At 41.6% G+C, this 25,234-nt stretch overlaps 1 protein-coding gene across 4 annotated transcripts; it reads left to right on the top strand.

The window, feature by feature from the left end:
• The first annotated feature begins 3,167 nt into the window (after positions 1-3,167).
• Positions 3,168-24,872, top strand: tcerg1b (transcription elongation regulator 1b (CA150)). Of its 4 annotated transcripts, none has more exons than XM_080866359.1 (21): positions 3,168-3,278; positions 7,070-7,295; positions 8,694-8,846; positions 9,922-10,198; positions 10,284-10,526; positions 12,935-12,994; positions 14,040-14,240; positions 15,552-15,658; positions 15,770-15,858; positions 15,968-16,128; positions 17,308-17,389; positions 17,497-17,632; positions 17,807-17,896; positions 18,005-18,123; positions 19,908-20,058; positions 20,195-20,359; positions 20,616-20,798; positions 21,026-21,235; positions 21,348-21,431; positions 22,926-23,026; positions 24,137-24,872. In XM_080866359.1, the coding sequence occupies exons 1-21, from the start codon at positions 3,232-3,234 to the stop codon at positions 24,336-24,338; spliced, it is 3,087 nt and encodes a 1,028-aa protein (XP_080722485.1). In that variant the 5' UTR covers positions 3,168-3,231; the 3' UTR covers positions 24,339-24,872. The 4 variants fall into 4 exon arrangements, with proteins under 4 accessions (XP_080722485.1, XP_080722486.1, XP_080722487.1 ...); XM_080866360.1 differs by having other exon boundaries at positions 21,026-21,205; XM_080866361.1 differs by lacking the exon at positions 12,935-12,994.
• Positions 24,873-25,234: the final 362 nt, after the last annotated feature.

A 25,234-nucleotide genomic window follows, 5' to 3' on the forward strand; every position in this document is an offset into this window, starting at 1 on the left:
GAGGGAATATGTTACAGGAAAAATGATTCTGTTTCTTTACCTTCTTTTAAATGTACAAAGATGCCCTTTGTCTATGGTTAGATTAGTTTAGAATTATCCTTTTAGACTTTCCCAGCAGACATATTGTTTTGGAACATATTGTTTTAGATTGTTTTATCTCTCACAGCTTTCTCCCAGCTCTCTGCTGACGAGAGCTGGGAGTTGTTTATTTTATCTGTTTATTATTTTCTTATCCTGTTCTCACTGTCTTTCCTATAAAAAGTGCCAAGCCTCTGTTCACGATGTGAGTTGTTCTCAGCAGCTCACCCGTGTACACGTTTAGCAAAGAAAGTAACTTTGTCTCATTGTGTCTTTATTTCTCCTGGGTTTTTTACAGAGTTTTCCCCCAACAACCTCTGGCGCAAATTACTGACCTCTGTCATCATTTTAGGTGGGGGAACTTGCACAATCGGTGGCTGACTAAATACTTTTTTGCCCCACTGTATGTGTGTGTCTGTGTCAGGTGGGGTCTTAGACGATCTGGGAACAGCTCAGGTGCCCTCAGACGTCGGTGCATTGATGGTTCTTGCTGCCCAGGACTGGGCGCTCAGGTATGTACCGGTTCACTACCGGTGCCTGCTTGGCAGGGGCTGGTGCCTGTGGCTCAGTTGGGTCCCTTCTGGGGGGTGGGAGGGTGCTCAGTCTCAGGCCTCAGTCTGCTCTGGATGCTGGCGGAGCCCACGGACACGTCACTGCAGCTCCCTGTGGCTTCTGCACCGTGCCTGCTTGGTGACCCCACATCTCGGGCTCTCCTCAGCTCTTTCCGGGAGGGTGGCGCGGCTGCCCCTCCGATGGTCCTCCTTGGGCTCTCGTGCTCTGGGGGCTTCTGGATGTCTGGGGCCTGGGGGGCAGAGCTATGGCTCCCCACAACCTCTAGCAGAAATTCACATGGAGAAACCTTTTGAATACAAGCGCACTCATCTACACAGGTGTGCACACAGGTATACACACGGGTGATCACAGACACAAACTATATCTTTCTTGGCTGCTACCTCAAAGCACATCATGCGCTGTCGGTCTTGCGTGCTGCAAAATAACATTCACTATTTAGTATTTATTGTTACTTACACTTGTCTAGGTTATTGCTGTGGTCTCCATATTGTTTTGCTCTCTTTTTGCTTGTTTTCTTCTTTTTTCTCTTCTCTCACTGTCCCTCATCCTCTCTGTTTTTCTTTCCCTCCCTTTCTTTCTCCCTTTCCCATCCCCCAGTCATGTCTGTCCAGTCTGTAATAAATAAAATAAAAAATAAATAAACAATAATAACAAAGGTCAATCAAGTTACCATAATGATCCACTTGGTAAAATTAATTCATTGGGCATCTTTCTTGGCCTTCAGACAATACTTCTGATTGCTAAAGTACCAAACTATTATCTTGCCTCCCAGTATCGATCAATTTGGATCTGGCTACATGCAGAGGAGTGAGGTTCGATGGGTTCCAATAGAACAACATGAGGTGAACCCCATACTATTAAAAGATGTTCTATTTTTAGGTACAAAAAAATGTCTATTCAAGCTCACAAACAATTTGATAATATTAAACACCTTCTGTGCCTGGCACGAATCCCACTCACTTCTGAAAATAAATATCTCTTTTCTTAGAAGGACACCCCTATGGGGCAACCCTGATCTCTCTCATCATATTGCTGACCCAATATTGCGGGGATGGAAGGACAGAAATATTCGAACTGTTGCCGACTTATACAATAATGATACATTTATTGACGTTCAACAACTAAAGGAAAAATTCAAACTCCCAGGACAAAGTTTCTTCAAATTCCTACAAATAAGAGATTGGGTCAAAGAGAAATCCAAAGGGTTATTCCCCGAGATACCAAAAGAAACTCCTCTTGAAACACATCTTTGCACCAAACCATGGAAGTCAATAAAAGGAATAGCATCTTCTATATATGCTATTACCAATGAAAAGTTATCTGACCATAACAAAGCGTCGATAAAAAGAAAATGGGAGACAGACCTGGGCCATGTCTATGAAGAGGTAGAATGGCACCATTTATTGGAACAGGCACAGACCATGTTAATTTCTACAAAACACAGGCAAATGCAATTTAATATATTTCATAGGATATATAACACCCCTTATAGGTTACATAAAATTGATAATAATTATTCCCCCAAATGTTTGAGATGTAAGGTGGCAGATGGTCATCTCCTGCACATGCTGTGGAATTGCCCAGTGATAGAGGAGTTCTGGAGACGGGCCATTGAAATAATCTCAAGGGTAATGGGGATCCAAATCGAACTGGATCCAAACTATGGATTCTAGGTGACACAGGTTCTATTAATGTGAATTATCATAAGAAATATTTTATTTTACTTGCGAGTACTGCAGTGAAAAAATGTATTCTGCTACATTGGAAATCTGAAAATTCTCCAACATTGAGACACTGCACCAAGCACTATTGATCTTCAGGTCAGGTTGATAACTTTAGTCAGAGCTGTTTCTGGCTCTGAAACCTGATTGGCACTTATTAATACTGTGAGATGAAAGGTCTTCATTGAGTTATTTCTTTAAAAAAAAAAAAAAAAAAAAAAAAAAAATATATATATATATATATATATATATATATATATATATATATATATATATATATATATATATATATATATATTTTGCTGAGCAAATAATGATTAGAAATAGGCTGATAATTATTAATTACCAATGGATCCGCAGAATGATAATAGCACATGTGAGAGAAACAAATCGTTGGCCGTAAAAATATGTTGATAATATTTACTAGTGATTTTAAGATGATATCATGCACTTTTAGGTTTGTGACTACATTTCAGAATGAAGGCCTTCCAGTAAGCGCAGGGCGTTTCCACTATATGGTGTACTGCCACTTCTTTTAAGTAGCGGAATGCCATCTCAACAGGTGTAAATCAAACAAAACACGGACACCAAAACACAAGTGGAGTGTGTGCAAATCTCCAGTGATTAGAATCCGCTTTATTATCAACAGCACGGAGCACCGACTGAACAAAGACATCATGAAAAATGGGACCCAAACGGACCAATGAACACTTTACTGAACGTTCGCAAGAAAGACAATATCCAATCACAGTCCACGCAGCTCGAACTGTATCGTGACTGAGGTCCGCGCCTGGCGAATAGGAAAAGTAGTCACCGCTAAGGGGCGTTTCCAGGAAGAGAGCGGTTACATTTTCCTGTAATGGCGGACCAGGCAGAGAGCGAGACTATCGGGTTCAACGACAACAGGTCAGATAACAGCGAGTAAAGCGTTAAAATGATTATTAATCGTGGGTAATATAAAGCATTTGCGGACATTTAATATGCAGCTGGTCTGCGTTGCTTTAGGTTCAGTAGTGTTGATATGTGGCGCTCGTGCATGTCAATGTAGCCACGCCAGCTAACTAGCTTCCAGCTAGCTAGCCCCCGTGTTGAAGAGCGGCTCGATTTCTGCTCTCCGCTCCCCGGCACGCGGTAAACATGGGCCAGACAGATTAAACAGACAGATGTTTACCTCTCACGCAAGGCCACCCCAATCACCCGGCTTTGTGCTTGGGCTCAAACGTGGCGGTTGTTATCAATTATATCCAGCTAGCAAAAATATGCTAAAGTGATTGGAAAGTAGCTGTTTTAAATAGACAGAAAAAAGGTTGATGTTAGCCCGATTATCACAAGACGACATTTGCTGAATGTTTGTGTTCATCTACGGCCAAGCGGGTATAACCCTGAAGGGTTCAGCATGTAGATATGAGGGAATATAAATACCACAGAGTCTGAATGGACAACCCGTCCACGTCACACCGTCTTCAAACAGCCTTGCATAGCAATTAAGTAAATTTACCCTAAATGATGTCCTTAAGTAGAACCCTAAGGTATTTATAATAAGGAACATGTATCTGTGAAGGTTCTCAGTCATCCAGGTCATCGTAGTCTAAGGAGCTTGGAAAGAAAAGCGTCTGGACTGGACTGAGTTGCTTGAATAAGGAACATGTATCTGAGAGACATAGTTTCAAGTTACTGAAATGAATGTGTTATACACCATCCAGTCAACTGGGGCCTGTTCTTCGTACCTCGCTAAGTAAGTTAGCTGGATTAGATTGTTGACGATTTTGCGTGATCCTGGATCGTTCGGTTCCCCGAAGCTCATCCGGGACTTGCTGTCATAGCAACAGAGCCGTAAGCGTAAACCTGCTCCCGAGCAGGTTTACTTTATGTAAACAGGATTAGATCGCGGCCACGCAGGTATGTCCGCTTCATTTATACGAAAGCAACAGCGATATTCCACCACTGTTTCACCATAAATAAATATCATCAATGTAACTAAAGATAATGCAGCACCTGATCCTTTTATTGATGTCACACAGATACATACAGGTCATTTCCTAAAAAAGGGAAATGTACTATTAACATTCTATTACATGTATGTGATTATTACAGATGTAATTCATATTTCAGAGTAGTAATTGTAAATTACTTCGTGTAATCAAGATGAGAGACCACGGCTATAAAAGCGAAGGTGGATTTGGGAAGTCTGTCGCAGCCATGTCCTGTCCGTATACGCGACCAACCCATTGCGGAAGGTGCAAGATTGATAAGGAGAGTCCTCAGAATTCAGCGTATATTGCGGGATAGACAGGATCCTTTAGCTCAGCGCGACAGTGTGCTCATTGAGAGATATCGATATTCCTGTGAGGGTATTATTTACTTAACCAACTTGTTGACGAGGGGGTGCAGGACCACCACCTGTCTTTTTTTCCTCTGCCCTTTTCTTGGTTGCTGTTATGAACAAACTAACAGAGTATTACAGGCCAGTATTACCTTGCCAAGAGACTAAAAGCAATCTAAGAGATAAATATTACCATTCTGTAGAATACTCCTGTATTCCACTTTTACTTGTTCCCATGTTCTTGTGGGTCCTGTTGTGGCTCTAATGTGAAAGGGGATATAATATAACATATTATAATATAATATAATGCCATATGATATTGGACAATATAGTGTCATATGATAGATCTACCCTACCGCCTACTGGTGTTGGCCAGAGGGGCCGATGGCGCGATATGGCAGCCTGGCTACAACCGTAGCTGCCTCCACCAGTGTGTGAATGTGGGAGTGAATGAATAGTGGTATCGTACAGCGCTTTGGGTGCCTTGGAAAGCGCTATATAAACCCAATCCATTATTATTATTATTATTAAATTACCTACGAGTTTGATTTGTCAGCAACTTTCTGCCAGCCCTCTCTCCTTGCTTTTGCAGCCTTTGCAGTGTTCTCTTGCGTTTTAATTAAACTCTGGAACTCCTGAAATCCCTCACTCAAGAGTTCTTGCTCTGCTGCCGGAAAATACCGTGCACGCCCCTTCGACATTTTCGCCGACCAATCAGCGGGTTGCCGATCACTGTTTCTACTATCGATGCGTAGCCCCTTTTACGACACCCAGTGATGTCACATTACTGCGTCCAGCTGTACTAATCGTCAACAGCAGGTGTGTTCGGGGAACCGGATTAGCGAGCTCACGGTTAGCGCGATGGTTTGGTCTTGGATGTGTCATTTGATCTTGGATGTAGTAAGCGACGTACGAAGAACAGGCCCCTGGTTAGAAAAGCGAGCAGTATTTACAGTCCGTACATGTAAATGTATGTTTATGCATCAGTAATAACAGTTCACAAGTGTAGCATGCAACAGAGCTCATGTTGGTGTCTGATGGATACTTTAGCGATACACTGATTGTGAAATTCTAGGCAAATTCGGATTAAAATGGCAGTTTAGGTGATGGGCAATGGCCCAGAGTTTATTTTTTTATTTACTTATATATATTTGTTTATTTTTTGTGTCAGAGAACCAGAGAAATCTTTCATTTCTATCATAGCATCTTTGAACATTTAGCCAGCATTAAATTGTTGCGACGTAACACAAAGCTTCTGCTTCATATTAGAGTGGTTTTAAGTTGTGCTATTGCTACTTTGACTTTGATAATAGGTCTGAGCACTTCTTCCGCTGCTGTTTGCTGGCCCATTTCTGCAGCAAGTCTCACATTAGTCAGCAGAAAGTGTTTGTATTCATTGCTAACCTTTCCTGGCTATACTGCAGCTTCCTTGGTTGTAAAATTACAATATTAAGATGTTAATATGATATTACAGATGTTATTACTTTTGTAGTGTAATTTATTTTTGGATTGTGAAGGATAATTTGTCATTGCACTGTATAATTTTTACTGTATATTAGGGCTGTTTGATATAACAATATATATCGGATGACAATATAAAAACGTCTATCGTTTCACTTTACGCTATCGTTTGTTTCGTGGTGTCACAAAATAAACTGTTAACAGCAATATTTTTTCATAGTTTTGATGGTCACTGTAGTGGCTATATTAATTTCTTAAAGTTCTCTCTTTCTCTTATATTTTATATAACCACACTACGGATGGACAAGCGCCTGTTTTTATGCGTTGTGGTTAGCAACAACGACGGTAACAGCATCGCGTGTCCGCTTGTTTATGTTCCACATAAACCTTTCACAATAAAGCTCAAGATCCTGTTGAGACTTTTCAAAATAAACTGAATCACGTGAAAGAGCAGATTATTTATGGATGAGAATTAAAAAAGAGCCGCCAGGTGCTAAAAAATAAACCTTAGACTCAAACGTTAGAACAGGCTTTTCCCCGCAGCACGCCGTGTAATAAATACTCACAAAGAAAACGGCAGCCGTTACATCTTATGTCTAAAAATGTATAGTTTCATGCATCGGTTAAAACACTCGACTCCAGCTACATGACGCGCAGCTGGAAACACTTCCTGCAAGACGAGCTGCCCGAGATTCACAGAATTTACAGAAAATGTTACATTTTTGTGATTTATATCGTTATCAGGACGATAGAATTCTTATATCGGGATATGAGATTTTGGTCATATCACACAGCCCTACTGTATATTTAATAATTAAGCTAATAATTGCTTTCTGCACTCTTTTCAAAGGCTTTATTTACAGTCTAGTGTTGATCATAAGCTTTAACTATAACTTTTATTATGTTGTGCCAGAATGGCGCAGCAGGCAGTGCGGTTTCGTGGCCCTGCGCCTGCGCCTACACAGACCCCGGTGTTAAGAGGCCCACCACCACTCCTTAGGCCACCGCCGCCTCCTTTTGGGATGATGAGGGGACCTCCGCCACGACCTCCGTTTGCACGTCCACCCTTCGACCCCAGCATGCCACCAATCCCTCCACCAGGAGGGATGCCTCCACCTATTGGGCCTCCCCACCTACAGGTAACTGCTCCACATTCTTTTACAAGCATGGTTTTCATCATGGAAATGTTACCCTCATGTTAGGGTTGTTAAAAAAAATCAATACTTGATACTCGCAACAATATTGATACCAACAGTCCTGTCTTTCCTTCCTCCATGACACACAACTTCACATGGCTCCTCCTGTCATTACCAGCTGTAGTAGTTAACGTTCATAACACTGAACAACACTTTAAGAGGAATTTTTAAGGTTAGTAAAGCTCCTGTTTCAACAGCATGAAAGTATTTAATAGATAAAAATGTTAACCCGACCAGTGCACACATTAACATTAGCTATTTAACTATTGTCAGTTACCCAACAGCCTTGTTAGCTGTCTGTTATTAGTAACGTGTTGGCTAGCGGACTGTAGTTAGAAAAATGATGAATAATTATTGCAGGTTGAACGAGTGGCTGATCGAATACTTAGCCATGGCAGAGGTGGTTATGGAGAAACAGAAAACCTGGCAGGTTCCTGGCTGTTCAGAGCAGGGAGTGAACCGTAGCCGAGCTAAGCAGAAAGGGAAATGTGATGAACTAATCCGAGCAAATAAAGACGGAAATCTGAAGCGGGAAATCAGGCGGTTTCAATTCTTAACGCAGAGTTGGAGCAGTGTACATGCTGGATGAGAGCGAGGCTGCAGGCAGATGTGAACTAGATAATTAACTTTAACTTTTTTACCTCTACAATAATTTCTAAAAAATATGTTTCTTTATTTCATGTAGCCAGCTGTGAGGGCTTTTTCACAGTGAGTGCAAGTTGAGGATATGACTTCTTCGCCATTTATTCTGGTGATGTAGGATGGGTTTAAAATCTTCCTCATGGTATCAGAAATGGTATCAAGTATTGTCATGGGTTTTGGTATCAAGTTTAAAATTCTTATATTGCGACAACCCTATTCTGGCGACGTGCTCACAATGGTTTTTGAGACGAAGTGAATTGAGTTATTATTTTAAATTATTGAATACGCATCGATCAGCTGTGTAGCCCCAGGTAGAGTCTGCAAAGAAGAGTGTGTCCTTCTCTGTTACAGCATAACAGCAGTATTAACTCTTAAAAGGAGGGGCAGACAATAAGGAAGCATATGACTAATCTTTGTTTTATAATCTCTTTGGGTTCATGATTGATTCTTTGGTGCAATGTCATTTTTCTCTTGTAAAATACAGTAATGATGCACAAATCTCCCTATTTGGAATCCAAAAAGGCCAATTAGCATCATCTGCTAGCTGAGCCCTCCACTGCTTGTGACTGTGCACTTTTCTGTATCCTCTACAGACACATTATGTTGGAGGATAGAGTGCTTTAACGGGATAATCTAGACTCTCAGTTCTGCTCTTTATTATATGAAAGCTAAATTCTGTGCCCTCTCTTTATTGTGTAGAGACCTCCGTTCCTTCCCCCTCCTATTGGTAACCTGCCACCTCCACCAGGAATGCTGTTTCCTCCTGGGATGCCTCCCGTTCCCACATCTGGAAACCCTGTGCTCAACCCTGCTGAAGAAATCTGGGTAGAGAACAAGACGCCAGAAGGAAAGGTAAGGTGGAGGTCCTATGAAAGCAGATAGCAGGCATCCTCAAGATGATATGTGTAATAAATAAGTTGATTGCACTAAAACAGCTTTAATAATAATTTGTGCACACTTAGTTAAAGCTTATGGTTGCATCAATATTGTCTCTAATTAAAAGTGGTGTGTTGTGTTTTTTTTTTTTAAATGAGATTTTTACAGTTTGCTAAATTCCTTAGTTGGTAGAACAAGAAATCTTGCTTAGCCTGAAATATTGGCTGCTGCCCCTAGAAGCTCAGTCATCAGACTCGAGCTGTCAAGTTCCCATATTGGTTACTTGGTTTTACTTGGTTTGCATTTCAGTCACCGTTGGAAGACAACAAGGCTGCTAATAACAGTTTTTAACATATTTCCACTCACTGTAAATGTTGCTGTCATCTTTTCAGAACTAGATAATCGGGACCTACCTCTTGAGTGTAGTTATAATTGATAAGCCTATCAAGTGGGCACCTGCCACTCTCCCAGTCACTGTACTACTACTTATCATATCATCTGCCTCCAAGTCTTCCATCCTTCTCTTATACCAACCCACTGCATGTTCTCCTTCACTGAATCTTCTCTGTGGTCTTCCTCTTTTCCACCTGCCTGGAAGCTCCACTTTTAACATTCTTTGTCCAATATATCCACTAACCCTCCTCTGCACATGTCTAAACCCTCTCAACCTTGCCACTATAACTTAGTCTCTAAATTGTCCAACCTGAGCTGGTCCTTCTTATATTTTCATTTTGAATCATATCCTTTCTGGTCACTCTCAGTGAAAATCTGTGCATTTCCAGCTTTGCCACCACCAGCTCAGCCTCTTGTATTTTTGCTTTTGCCACCTACTCCAAACCATGTGTCAAAGCAGGTCTCACTAACATTTTGTAAACCTTCCTTTTCACTTTTGCTGTATTCCCTAAATCAGAGCTCTGCTGTAACAAGATTAAATTTTTGTTATTAATTATTTGTAATGCAATACAAATTGTTCTTTCATTTTTTTGTAATCATAAAAAACTGATTTTTTTCACAATATTTAAAAAAAACTGTGATTGTTTCTCATTCACAGACATATTACTACAACGCCCGGACCAGAGAGTCATCATGGAGTAAACCTGATGGTGTGAAGGTCATCCAGCAGTCTGAGCTCAACCCTCTTCTCGTGGCTGGGGCTGCAGGTTCAGGGGCAAATGTTGGGGTGACCGCCAGCTCAAGCAGTGTCAATACTACAGCAAGCACAGCAGCAGCAGCCTCCCCTACTCAAGCTCCATCCTCGGCCCCCTCCCGCACACTCACCTCCAGTCCAGACTCCATCACCACCCATTCCCCCTCTGCGAGCATAGCAGGTAAACAGCACCTCATCAACATCTCATACTCACACACACACAAAGCAAGAATAAAACCAAAAGTACTTCTTTTTCTTCCCAAAAGCCACCGTTGTAGCAGACCTCCCTCCTATTGCCACAGTGACCTCATCTGTTGCTGTTTCTCCGGTCACTGTGGTGACTGTTTCCACGGTGCCATCTCCTGTTACGGCAGTGCAGACCGTGCCACTGCTGCCAGCAGCCCTGCCTCACAGTGTGGCCCAGCCCACCGCAGCCATACCTGCCTTCCCTCCTGTCATGGTGCCACCTTTCAGGGTGCCTTTGCCAGGCATGCATATCCCTCTACCAGGTGAGAATGAGACACAAAAACCTTTAGTCAAGCTTTACATGTATATACTGTAATGACTATTCTGCCTCATTGGGCCATGTTTTTAAATGTTTTGTCCACCATGGCCTGCTGCTGTTGCTGTAAGGCTGTCTTTTACAGTCCAGGAGGGTTTTTTGTATCTAAGGTCTTCTAAAATATTTGGATGTACACATGATTCAATCCAGTCAGGTGTGCACAAGACACGTAGGGCTGGTTATAGGGTGTATGATTCTCCTGAATGCTATTCTTTGGACTCCAGGCATTTTAGTGGTAATCAAAAGGGAACGTTTGGTCAGCAGAACTGCCACAAATTAGATTTAAATATAATTAGTGTTGTGATTTTTAGCTTTAATTACATTTAAGTAAAAAGAGAAAGAGAGAAAATGTTAGAAACAGCCCCAGATTCCTGCTCTTTTACACTGCATAGCAAAGAGACAGTGATTGTTAGACCTCATTCATGTAGGTCTAGCAGTCAGTCACTAACCATGTGGACCACAGGTTGCTAGGGAAAAATGTGTATTCCCCAACTGTTTGGTTGCAGGCTGTCACATGGTGAAATCAATTGCAAAGAAGGTGCTGCATCTTCTCTTCTTCTTCTTAGTCTCTGAGTTGTAGTGATCTTCCAATCTTCTAAACAAACAATAAGCGACCTCCTCAATCTGCTAGCAACCAAAGCAATAACAAGGAGTTTTTTATGCAGTACCCTAGGGTTTGGCGATTGGACGAATATATCTACTATCGACGATAGTTTTTACAAGGGTGTTATTTATTTATTTGCCCATGAGTAAGTTTGCTAATAATGATGGAGCAGTCAATAGAAAAAATAATAACGCTGTTTTAACTGCACCCTCCTCAGAGTGCGCCCAAATGCTTGTTGATGGAGCTGCAGAAGCTGGTGATAGCCTAGCATACTCAGCTGGATGGTGGACACGTACATGCTCATGCAAGCTAACCGTGTTTAAGTACTCAGCTCGCGCTAAACGTCTGCAAAAGTGGCACACCACTTTGGTTACATCCTTAGGTTTGCCCCTTTCATCCGGTTTAACGCCTAAAAAATCCCAAATTGTCGACTTTATATTTTTTTAGTGCTGTCAGCGTTAACGTGCCTTCATCACGTTCCTTCCCCCTCAGCTTTAATGGAAGGAATTTCAAAATCCCTGAAATGTCTCTGTCAACTCATTTTGGCAGTCCAAATTTTGTTCATTCTGCGCTCCAGATGGGTTGAGAGTGTTAAAAATTTTAATCGTGATGACTGCATTTAAGCCGCATTAACGCTGACAGCTGGGTTTTTGTTTTTGTTTTTTGTGATCAGTCCGTGCATGATCACATTGCCCTGCCCATCAAAAACTCTGCGATTATATCGCCCATTGACGATTGTTGGACTAACGATTGCCAGTTGGAAAATTTTTACATATCGCCCAACCCAACAGTACCCTCATCATGACCGATTTCACCCAGCGACATCCAGCAACTGCTTGCCAACCAGTTGGGGAATACACATTTTTTACTTCCAAATGAAGGTTGCCAGGGGGTCACTGACCAGATTCTAGGGTTGTAGGAGAGCAAAAGATCAGTTTGCGATCTCTCTCCTTTTTTGAGTGTAAGAGATGAAACTGAATAATTACAACAATAAAGAAGAATCTACAGAGTCAAGTATTTGGATACGGCCTCACTCAGTACTGCAGATAGCAACTTTTTTTTTTGGGGGGGGGGGGGGGTTCTGGGTAGAAACCCAGATTTTTATTTTATTTTAATTGTGACTTTATAGTGCAGTCATAAAAACATTCGCCTGATGTGTGAAAGATCCCCAGGTCAAGACTGGGAAGAGGCACAGATACTTGGGAGGGTTGTGTCAGGAGGGTGTAAGCATCTGTGTCAAATCTTACATGTAGATTCATCTGCGTTGGTGACCCCTTGTGAATAAGGGAGCACCCAAAAGAAGCTTTATTATTGTTGTAAATATTAACAACAAAAGATTTGGGTAGCCAGCAGGCTCCAGCTCCAGCCCATTATTTAGATCTAATTTAAAGTGAAAGGTCATGCAGGTGGATAAATTTATTGCCAGCTAAAATCAAAATTGGCTGAAAGCACACCTCAATTAGGACAGATGGTTTTCAAACGTCAGACTTGGAATCTCCTGATTGACGGTGTTGTTATTATGGATTCACTCTCTCAGATGTGCCATCAATACAGGCCGTACGTTATGTTGTGCAGCTGATTCCTGACATCTTTAAATATACATGAATTTCAACAGAGGCAGAAAAAAAAATCTGGTTGTGTGTTTTGTCTGAACTGGGCCAAACATATACAAGCTCTTACACAACATGGTAGCTGATATCTAGTGTCCTGCTGTGTTCAACCAGATGCTTGCTTGTCCGTTGTTCTTGCAGGTGTAGCAATGATGCAGATAGTAGATGCAACCTGTGTAAAGGCAGGCCCCAGCGCCAACGGTAAACACCCAGCCGCTCGCCTATCAGATCTACAGTAGATCGCATGGTAGTGAATGATGTCTACATGCGTAGTCTGGTGTATATGCAGACCCACAAACAGTGGCATGGTGTTGAGTGCTGTGAACATGGTCCATTGGGTGTACAGTGGTGAAATTCCTTCCATTAAAGCTGATAGAAACAGAAGCTTAATTTTGTTTCCATGATCAGAGAGGGTGATTAGATAGAGTCACGCGCAGTGTTTCATTCTCATCTTGTGTGACATCTTTTCTAGTTTCTTCTTAACTGAATTCTTCCACCCACTTTAAAAAAAAGAAGAAGAAGAAGAGAAGCAAACATACAAGAACATGATTTAACTTTTAATAAATGATACTGACACTGATTCTTTGAACCGGAAGGGGGTAATTTTTTGCTGTTAACTGTTCTAAATTGTTAGATGTTACTGAGTTGTTGGTTGTTGGGGCATTTTTAGGCATGTGGTTGTCGACCGTAAACAGTTTTTTGGGGGGGTGGGGGTGGGGGGTGGGGTTTAGAAAGGAGTGACCATCTTTATATTTTAAGGGCAGTCTCATTGTTGTGTCAGGGCTTTGGTAGTGTAACGGTTAGGGCTACATGATGTGTTGTTGTGGTCGTCCTCCTTTGTGGCATGGTTGTGTGTTTGTGGTCACTACTGTATTTGTCTGTTTGTGTGGCCTGTGTTCATTGTCATATAGTTGCTTGTTCAAAGCATTTTAGACGTGAAGAGTTTCTTTCACAAAAATCACAATACCCTCTCTTTTTATTTTCCCTCGTCTTGCTCTGCTTGATGAGCAGAGAAACCCTCACACCGACAGTTTTTAGCTTGCAGTGAGTTATTCTTACCTCTGGTTTTACTAAGATGTGGGTTTTTTTGTTATTACTATCACCACATGTTGGTAACAGTCTGGGTCATGAAATCGCCTTCATTAATGTCTAAACTAATGCCATTGTAGCTAGTGTTAGTGGCTCAGACATAAAGATGACACTCAGCCAACAATGGTCTCTCTCTTCCCTGTATGACTGCTGACAGGCATGCTTCCTGGTATGGGCCCGCCTTTAGTTTCCGTGATGCACCCCCAGCTGACGCTCTCGGCAGCTCCTGCTTCCATGGCTGGATCATTGCAGCTCCCCGAGTGGTCAGAGTACAAAACAGCAGATGGGAAAACGTACTACTACAACAACCGGACGCTAGAGTCCACTTGGGAGAAACCACAGGCTGTGTTGGAGAAAGGTAGGCTTTGACATCATGTGTCTTATCCAGTATTATCCTTTTGAGCTATGAGTTTTTCCCAAAACTGTGCTATCTGTTAGCTATCTGTTATCTGTATTTTAAAAAAAGACAGACTTGTGTTCTTTTAAATGCAAATCAAATAGTGGGTCTAGCTGAATTTCTTTTCAAATCCTCTAAATCTTCTAAAATGTCCCAAAAATCTGTAATAACGATTTTTCTGTACTGCAAAACACAGGAAACTATGTTGCTTCAGACTCGTCATTTTTACATACACTCACCCGTCACTTCATTAGGCACATTTGTTGCACTGCTCTATGTAACTGGCCCATCTGCTATCTTTAGGCATGTAGATATAGCCAACATGGTCTGCAGAATTTCGCAATGAGCATCAGAATGGGGAAGAAAGGTGATTTTAAGTGACTTTGAACATGGCATGGTTGGGGTAGTGCAAGACAGGCTGATCTGAGTTTTTCAAAAACTGCTGATCTGTTGGGATCTTCCTGCACAACCATCTCTAGAGAATGATCTGAAAAAGAGAAAATATCCCATAAGCAGCAGTTCTCTGAAAATGCTGGGGTCAGTTTTTGCTCTGACATTCAGATGGCAGGGTCAGAATCTGGTGTGAACAACATTAAAGTATAGCTCCACCCTGCCTTGTATCAATACTTCAGGCTTCTGCTGATGGCCCCTTTTACCAAACGAATATTATTTTGAAGCTACAGCCTACTGGAGCATTGCTTCTGCCCGTGTCCATTGCTTTATGATCAGAGTGTACCTGTCTTCTCATGGCTGCTTCCAGCAGGATAACACGCCAGGTCACAAAGCTCAGATCATCTCAAACTGGCTTCTTTAGCATGAAAATGAGTTCACTGTACTCAAATGGCCTCCACAGTGTCCAGATCTCAGTCCAGTCTTTGGGGTATGGTGGTATTTGCGTCATAGGTGAGCAGCCAATAAATCTGCTTCATGCTGTCATGTCAATATGGACCATAGAGTTAAAATAGTTCTGGAGGTTAAAGGAGGTCCAACCTGGTGCCAGCAACGTGTACCTAATGATGTGACTGGTGAGTGCATGGCCACAGTATCTAGTTAGTTTGAAGCTTGTATACACTGATTCCCAATCCTGCTGAGATTTCAGGCTCCAGATCATTCAGTGGAAGAGTTAATTAAATTAAAAGGGCTCATTCTCAGTTTTACCAAACTCATAGGCTATAACCACTTTGACTTTCTTGTCAGACCAGATGTAAAGTCAAACTTAAGTTATCTCACCGTCCGCATTTGTCTGTTTTTTTTCTCCTCCCTTCTCTGTAGAAAAAGAAGCAGAAAAGGCAAAAGAGCGACTTGCCCAGGAGGAAGCTGAGGCAATGGAGATGGAGGATAAGGAGAACAAAATGGAAAACACTAATAATGAGAAGGAGGTATCTGATTAACCACTTGCACTGCCAAGCCAAAACAGATTGAATCCAGTAAACCATCTGAAGGTAGCAGCAACAAAGAACCATTTCTTGTTTTTTTTTCTCTTTATCAAGGAGACAAAAGAAGAAGAGATGACGGAGGAGGAAAAGGCAGCTCAGAAAGCCAGACCTGTAGCCACCAACCCTATTCCTGGCACGCCATGGTACAGACTCTGCATATCATCGCACACTTTCCTTCATGGTATATGGCAGGGCGGTAATATAATGCTGCCCTTTTTTTTCTCTTCTTCTGTGTCTATTAATCTGCTTTAGGTGTGTGGTGTGGACAGGCGATGATCGTGTATTCTTCTACAACCCGACAACTCGGCTCTCCATGTGGGACCGCCCCGAGGAGCTGGTTGGTCGAGCTGATGTTGACAAGCACATCCAGGAGCCACCACATAAGAGGGGTCTGGAGGACAGCAAGAAGACAGGTGTGGATGCAATGTTTTATAAATTATACATTATGTACTGAGAGTATTGATATAGGAAAGGTTTAAGCTAAGAAAAGCATATTAATTATTGTTGTCATTATTATTATTATCATTAGTATTTATTTATTTATCTTTTTATTTGACGAAGCAACAAGAGTACAGCCTGTGGTCCGAATTTTCAGTCAGATGTTTTCACATTTTTGAGTGTTTTTCCTCTTTTCTTTTTCAAGTTATGTCAAGCTTTATGGATTTTCCATAATAACGAGCCACAGAATACATAATGTATTTCTGTTGAAATCAACTTTTTATCCCCTATTTTTTTTTATTTTGCTTATAACTACATGTTAGGGAAACAAAAATAAACACTTAAAATATACTTCACGTGCTGCTGGCAACATCATCACACGGCCACTTCTATTCATGCTCAACATTAAGGGGCAAGCTACCATATTCACCTGAATGATAGGTGTCGCCACTGAGACAATACTCCCTCATCAGATCTGATATAGGAAGAGAAGAAGTCAAGACCAGAAGCAAAGACTCCAGTGTTTGTTTTGTTTTTTCCCCAAATTTTTGCAGCATCTGAATCTGTATAATCAGTCGATCTTTGTGGCTCAGTAGGGATTAAAAACTGATACAGTCGTACACTTGTGTCTTCAACCCACCTGTGAGACCTCTGACTTTCACCCTTAACCACCTTTTACTGAACATTACAACGTATCAGTGAACGGAGAGACAGCAGTGATGTAGTTGCACAAATCAGGTGTTTATTTTTTCTCTTTTGGAACAGTAAACCCTGTGCATGACCTTTGGGTAGCTGTTCCACTTTTATACAGTTTAAGGCTAATTACAGTCACCTCTGTTAGCGTGGACTTCACAATGGCTGCACGCTGGTAAAACCACTTTCTGCGACAATAGTCCTGCGTCACACAACAGTTAACCACGTGGCCACGTTCATTAGAGGGACAGGCTCAGCTCTTATCAGTTAGCCATGAACACAGCACATGCCCTCAGAACAAACAAATGCTCAGCTTAAACAGTCCAAGTTGAACTAGTAGTCGTTGAAGTTGTGTGGCACTACCTTTTGGCAGGCAGCCCTCTAAAAAAAACACAAGTGTTGCAGTCATTCTTGGCTCTCTGTGCTCACTATATTTGTGTTGTGTCTGTGTTCACACACAGGTGTCAGCAAGGAGGATCCAGAACTATCCATTGCTGCTGAAGAGAATCAAGATGAGGAGCCAACCAAAGCCAAAAAGAGGAAGTAAGTCCTATCCCTGTGAAAAATTCTTTTTTTCCTTTCTCTTTTTGATTCATTAATCTTTAAAAAAATGATTCTCTCACCACCACCTCTGTTTTTAACACTTGCAGGAAGGAGGACACGAAAGAGGCAGACTCTGAGAAGGAAGCAGCCATGGAGGCAGAGCTCCGAGCAGCTAGAGAAAGAGCTATAGTGCCACTAGAGGCCAGGATGACCCAGTTCAAAGATATGTTGTTGGAGAGAGGGGTAACACATCTTTTTTTTTTTTAAAAAAAGTTTGTTTGAGAGAACCACATGAGATGAATTGTTCCCACTTTTTGAGATTTTCTTTCCATTGCACATGCTCGGAAATGTCAAATCTTTCAGGCTTTTGTCAGACACGTGGTCACCGTTTAGTCTTGTTGTCTTTCCTGCCTGTAGGTGTCTGCATTCTCAACTTGGGACAAAGAACTCCACAAGATTGTTTTTGACCCACGTTACCTACTACTGAACCCCAAAGAAAGGAAACAGGTTATTTTTTTTTGTTTTTACCCTTTTCTCAGTATTTCTCTGTACTGTATTTTTAGCTGTTACACTTTGTTGTGGCCTTTGAGTCATTTTGGTATAATTGTGCTTCAGGTATTTGATCAATATGTGAAGACACGAGCAGAGGAGGAAAGGAAGGAGAAGAAGAACAAGCTGATGCAGGCCAAAGATGAGTTCAGGAGGATGATGGAGGAGGCGAAGCTCACACCAAGGTGACAGGACAGTCCACTTTTACTACATTTCATAGTGGTTTTATGGGGTCAAATCAGTCACCACTACAATTACCCTCAAAGAAAAGTCTTATTACATTACTCGTTTGCCTCTTTTTTACTAGTACCTACTAAGCTCCGTTCAACCATTGGTTTCGGTCATTTTCCATTACAATTGAGTACCTCCTCAATGTGGGTAGGGTCGTTATTAGGGTTGGGTTTTGATGATCGATTTATCAATTAAAATCGATTCTAGCTTGGATAATGTAAAATTGATTCATTAAAATCCTGAATCGATTTTTAAATATACGTTTATTTTGCCCGAAACGCCAGAATCTCAGGTTAAACTTCACAAAATTTCAACAACCACCAAACAACTAAAACAGTAAATGTGAGCAGGTACACGGATTCTGCACAAAGACTTAAACACAAAGCTCGAACCCGCCGACGGATCAGAATCAGTGAGACGTCGCCTTTCTCACCCGACAGCATGGACATGGTCGGGGCTGAAAGCTGACAGCTCGCTGATTCGGAGGTTTCGGCAGGTCCACGCTTTGTGTTTATGCCCTTTTTGCGCAAGCTGCAGGTTTTTGTCTCTCTCCAAACAATATTGACTGAACCAGCAGCAACAGAAGATCCAAACTACGCTTCACATTTCGCTTCACGTAAACATCGTCATGAATTCACTCTTAGTTTTGCTGTTTTGCTTCCACCACGATAAAATCACACATCATGCAGAGCTCGCTGTCTCTCTCTCTCTCTGTACTTCAAGAACAGTTTCCCATCTAAAAATATTTTTCCTGCATTATTCGCTTGCTTATTACGCACAAGTCTACCGCTGTTTACAGCGCTGTCGGCCGCTGTTTTTTTTTCCTTTTACTTACTTCCGAAAAGAGAGCCTCATTTCTGCTGTTCAATAGGCTTCTGAACAAATGTAAACTTTTTAAAATTATGCAAAATTGCAAAACGCTTAGCTGTGTCTCTAATAAAACCTCTGTAACTTTGCTCTGCTTCACTTCAGCAGCATCAGGTAATGTTCATATGTTGATTAATCACTTTCTTTCGTTTTTGATCTACTGCAGAATATTTTTAAGGTCATCTGCTATAAAATCCCAGGCAAGGAAAGTCGCCTTCATGTTTTTCTGTGTTTTATCCTCCGTTACTTTGACACAAAGGCCTCTGCTGTGATGCTTACACTTTTGATAAAGGCTCGCAACTGTCAGCTTTCTTTTTATAGATATAAAAATATGGAAATGTACTGATACGTGATCAGAATTATAATGGTAGAATAGAATAGACTGAGGCAAAATTTCCCCGATTCAAATCTAATTGAATGGAATCGTGGATCGAATCGATTCTAGAAATCAGTGACAATACCCAGCCCTAGTCGTTATAGCAAGGTGGTGAGAAAGTGCCGTGATGTAATTTGTATGCAACATAAACACCACACAGTAATGCAGGACATCGAAGCGACATCAGAAGAGAGCTCGACACATGTTGAACAGTTTTTATCCTGTAGCCGCTAAAGGCTGGTCGGCTATGAATGAATAAATGCAGGAACCAGGTAGCGTAATATTTTGAAATTCTACCCACCCCCCCAAAGGTCAGGTCCTTGACCTCAAGGTCAGAGGTCAAGTTTTCTGAAACTCAGATGCGTGCATCTACTAGGAGGCTAAAGAGTAGCACTGGCAGCCACCAGTATTTTTGCAAGGTCCTTTTTAGACTTTAAATATCTTTGTACCGGGTCGTTTTGCTTCCTAATAATCAGCATTGTTGCTTTTTTGCAGGACAACATTTAGTGAATTTGCAGTGAAGCATGGCCGAGATCCCAGATTTAAGACCATAGAGAAGATGAAAGACAGGGAGGCTATCTTTGTGGAATTCATCACCGCTATGAGGAAGAGAGAAAAAGAGGACTCCAAGTCTAGGGGAGAGAAGGTAAGACTCACTCACACCTCAAAGTGCACCGTCTTTCTTTCTTAGCCTTAAACTCTCCAGAGTTGCGTCTCTGCTGCTGACGTTGTTTTTACACAGATTTATAATAAAGTTTGACGTGTTTGTTTTTTTCTTTAAGGTCAAGCAGGACTTTTTTGATCTTCTGAGTGAGCAGCACATAGAGGGAGGTCAGCGGTGGAGCAAAGTGAAAGAGAGGCTAGAGACTGACCCGCGATACAAGAATGTGGAGAGTTCTGCACTCAGAGAAGAGCTTTTCAAACAGTTCATGGAAAAACAAGCCAAGGTAGGAGCAGCTTTGTGGAGATAATGTCAGGGTTTATGTGCTGATCAGGGTTTATCTGATGTGTTCGAAAGCATTCATTGGAATAATAACTGTTCATGTACTTTTAGGGAGGTGCACATGTAATAAATGTTAACTAACTGGACGTTGACCTGATGTATATGGCACCAGCTCAACCTAACTTGTATTTCTAAAAGAGAGAATTTAGTGCAACATATCGAAAGAAGCTTACACAGACTTCTTGTGATATCACCTGCAGAACGTTGACATTGAGAAGGAGCGAGAGCTGGAACGCCAGGCTCGTATTGAGGCCAGTCTCAGAGAGAGGGAGCGGGAGGTCCAGAAGGCCCGATCAGAACAGACCAAAGAGATCGACCGAGAAAGGGAACAGCACAAGAGGGAGGAGGCCATCCAGCATTTCAAAGCTCTAATGTCTGACATGGTGAGGTGCTCTGCAGAAACACTGGGGTGTGAAAAAACACATGCTCTTATCATGTGTGAGTTTCGTTAAGTTGTGATCATTGTTTGTCAAAAAGTGTTTGAAATGTTACAGTTCATGTGTTGCTTATTTTGGGGATAATCCTACTAGATGGGTTTTTTCCCCCTCTTTGATCCCTTCAAGCAGTTTTTTTTTTTCTTCCCACGACTGTTTTTGTATTCGCTCTTCAGGTCCGTTCTTCTGATGCAACATGGTCAGACACACGTCGTAACCTGCGGAAAGACCATCGCTGGGAGTCAGCTTCGCTGCTGGAGAGAGAGGAAAAGGAGAAGCTGTTTAATGAACATGTAGAAGCGCTGGCCAAGAAAAAGAAGGAACATTTCAGACAACTGCTGGATGAGACCAGCATGGTAAGAAGTGAAAAAACAGGACAGAAAAAGGTGCCAGAAGTCATTTTATATGCTATATTTATAATACGTTATATATGATAGATCTGCAGCTCGATCACTGACAATTTTAAAGAAAAGGCTGTTGTTTTTGTGTGTGTTGTAGATTACTCTGACAACCACATGGAAGGAGGTGAAGAAAGTTATCAAAGACGATCCTCGTTGTATTAAATTCTCTTCCAGTGACAGGGTAAGACGTTATGGGCTCCAACCCATCTTTATATTATTATAAGATGATAAGAGATTAGTCGTGTTGCAAAAGTACGTCACAAGAAAGCAGTATTGCTCTGTAGTGTGTCTCTTTCACTTAAAATCTCACTTAATGCCACACCTTAGGAGTAAACACCCTGTAGCAGTCTTCACAGCTGCTTCTTATCCTATTCCAGTGTTTTTCTTAAATTTTTGCTACTATAACTTTGCACTGTCCACTTTCTGCTGTGATACAACAGATTTCCCACGTGTGGGACTAATAAACCTTATCTTATCTTATCTTATCTTATCTTATCTTATCTTATCTTATCTTATCTTATCTTACTGCCAGTCTAAACAAAAGAATCGGATAATTCAAAAGTGAATTATAAATCCAGTCCTTCTCCATGTCTCTTCAGTCAGCCCAAAAGATGATTTGACTTAAAAGTGCGTCTAATAAAATCCAAACCATGAATCTGAATTTATCAAGAGGGTAGTGAAAGTGATGCTGTATCTCTCGCTCTCTGCTGAATCTTCGGTGGTGTGTGTGGTAATTATTGTGGATAGACTCTCTCTGTTGTTCAGCGAAATGCGAGAAAGGGGAAGTCCAAAAAATTCCAGAGTTCAAATGTCTTAACTTTCGCTTTCAATGTGCTCTGCTGTTTGCAGCATAAAAACATCACCATCGTTTACAGAAGGACAGAAAAAGGACAAATACTCTATTTTTTTTCTTTATTAAAACAGCAATTAATTCATTTTTTGCTTAGTTTAAACCCATGTTGGTTGTTGCCATAAGGTGGTGCTGGATCTCCTGATCACCTTTGGTTGCGAGCTGAGATGCCAAGAATACATTGTGCCAATTAACCTTTTGAAATCCATTACATAGGTGTCACTACAAGGAGGCTTTCTACTGAGTTTGAGCCCTCAAAGTGGTTTCTTACTACAAGCCTCATTCACTCATCACACACACATTCATACAAGCAGTTTTGTGTATCATTCGCACACGCTCACACTCCAATGGATGGATTTGGGGAAGCTTAAAAGATTTAAATGGATGGGGATTCAGATACATTGACATGCAGAGTAGGGGGACCCACGAATTGAACCGCTGACCTTCCAATTAATAGACGCCTGAACCGCATCCGTCCTATTCAAGGAAACGTTTAGATCGAAGCAAACGCTAAATTACAAATTAAATGTCAGCATGAAAAAAAACGCATGCATGAATTCACACTATTATTCAAAGGCTTCTTGTAATCAAATGATTACTTTCATTGTCATGATCTCAAGGACTTGGCAGCTTACGTTGTTTTGGATTCATGGGGTGTTTCTATTCATAATCCTTCCTCTACAATGAAAGCTGCTGCCTGTGGACTGCAAACCTTCTCAACAGTGGCTGATATATCTTAAACATATTATAATGTGAGTTTAATTATTTGTGTGAAGTACACTTCCATTTTCTGGAGTTCTGACTCCTGTTTGTCCTTGTTTGTAGAAGAGACAGCGGGAGTTCGAAGACTACATCAAAGACAAATACATCACAGCCAAAGCTGACTTCAGGACACTGTTAAAGGAGACAAAGTTCATCACATACAGGTCTGTGCTTTGTTTCACATATGTTCAGTTTGCATAACCCGACACAGTTGTGCCCCTTCCTAGGAACTTGTTATAAATAAAGCTCATCTAGTCTTTATTTCTCTGCAACTTTAAGCAGATGGTGTGTTAAATGTTTAAGTGGAAAACTGGTGTGGGTGAAATCGTATTTATTTTTTATTTTTTTATAACGACACTGGAAGATTCTTGCACAGGTTGCATGACTTGAAACTGTAGTCTGCTCAATAGTGAGAATATCTGAATTACAGTTTTTAACCATTGTCCCTGTATCCCCACTGGCCTGCACTCACACTGCGCTGCACACAATTCACACCTGAGTATGCTTTAGTTTGTCTCAGCAGCTCGCTAGTCCTTGATGTACCCACACAGAGCACAGTGAGGTTCAAGATTTTCAGAATCTTGTCTACAGTGTTAAAATAATACAACATAACAGAAGTGCTACTCCCAAAATAAAGAACACTACAAAAACAAGCCATTCACACAATAATCCAAGCCCTCTCAGTAAAAGATAATAAATAATTTTTAATATGAAGGAGTCGAGAATTAAATAGAACTTCTCATAGTGTATTGCAGTAATGATGCTTGATGTAGCACAGCTGAATAAAAACAGCTCTTTAGTCTACGTGTCCTTGTTTTGATGGACCTGTAGCATCTAGCACAGGTCAAACAGTGAGTGCAGAATGAGATCTGTCTTTAGTGACTCTTATATAAAGCTCTTGAGTGGTGTCTTTGCTTCTGCAGTCTCTTTGATTGCAACAGAAGACCAGAGCCAGTGATCTTTTCTGCTGGTTTTATTACCCTCTGCAAAATAGTTTTTTTATCTGCTGCAGAGCATCCAGGATGCAACGTTGTTACATTTTGTAGCTTCATGAGGACCAATTTTAGAAGTGGTGACATGCTGTCAGTTAACACAGCTATTTTTACTGAAGGCAGCTATATGCAGCATGCCTGAGTCTAACTAAATTGGGCTGACGTCTTAAAAACATTCAGCTCTAGAGCGAGTACACTCCATCCCCGGGACTCGGAGAGGGTGCTGTTCATCTTATTGTATTCCTGCTTGTGAGCGCGCTCTGCCTGTCTCCTTGTGCGCAGGTCGAGAAAGCTCATCCAGGAGTCGGAGCAGCATCTGAAGGACGTAGAGAAGATTCTTCAGAACGACAAGCGGTACCTTGTTCTGGAGTGTGTCCCAGAGGAGCGCAGGAAGCTCATCATGTTCTACATTGAAGATCTAGACCGCCGTGGCCCGCCACCTCCTCCCACCGCCTCTGAGCCTACCCGACGATCTACCAAGTGACCAATCTAATTACTGTCTTGGCCAGTGCTGTACTCCTCCTCGCCCTCCCTTTGGCCAGAGCATGCCCTCCCCTCAGCACCCCTTGATCTCCGCTCTCCAGGCCCACGGCTGGCCATGCAGTGTTTTTTCAGGGGGGTTACGTTGCTTAGATGTGTACCATAGAGATGAACGGTTAACGTCTCTGTGTTATGTCAAAGTGATGAAAAAGCCCTGCGTTTGAGGCGCAGGGACTAGAGGTTACCTGATCCCAAGGTGACCCTTAACCCCTCACCTCTGACTGACCACATTAGAGGGAGGAGGGATAGCAATGAGGCTGCAGGTTGTGCAGCCACACAGGTGTAAGATAGCCGATGTAAATGAGGTTGAGTGTGTGTATGCATGTGATTGAGGCGTCCTTAAGCCTTACAGATCCACTGTGCCAGGTCATCTTTTCAGCGGCTCAGTGTGAATGTTAGTTTCTGCTCAGTGGTTCACTCCAATGTTGCAGCAGCTTCTCTGTTGAATGAAATAAAGACGACTTCCACTGTTTTTCAATATGCTGTGCTCTGGATTATTTGAAATGTCAAAATCGAGGTAACACTTTATTCTCAAATAACACATGTCAAAAAGTTAAGTCTTGCTGCTCAGCAAGAATCTTTAAGTGCACCGGGACACTTATTTAGGCAGTTATTAAAACTGCAAGTATTTATAAAATACTCCTTAACCCTGTAACAACAAGTGTATCATATTTTAAATGTGTGTTTTTGAAATTTATTTTTTTTAGTGACAAACCTAAATAAATTGTACAATACACACAATTTTAAGTAATATATTGGAAAAAAAAAACATATCCCTCCTCTGTACGTGTCCCAACCATCTCAGCCTTGTCTCTGTAATTTTGTCTCCAGAGCTGTCCC

Source organism: Rhamphochromis sp. 'chilingali', assembly GCF_963969265.1.
Source record: "Rhamphochromis sp. 'chilingali' genome assembly, chromosome: 19".
Taxonomy (NCBI): Eukaryota; Metazoa; Chordata; class Actinopteri; order Cichliformes; family Cichlidae; genus Rhamphochromis; species Rhamphochromis sp. 'chilingali'.

Bases quoted from the DNA above. Each gene is read 5' to 3' on its own strand.
- tcerg1b (XM_080866359.1), top strand. From the start codon at position 3,232: ATGGCGGACCAGGCAGAGAGCGAGACTATCGGGTTCAACGACAACAG. The intron at 12,995-14,039 runs GTAAACACCCAG...GACTGCTGACAG, and splicing joins GGCAGGCCCCAGCGCCAACG to GCATGCTTCCTGGTATGGGC. The intron at 15,859-15,967 runs GTACAGACTCTG...AATCTGCTTTAG, and splicing joins CCTATTCCTGGCACGCCATG to GTGTGTGGTGTGGACAGGCG.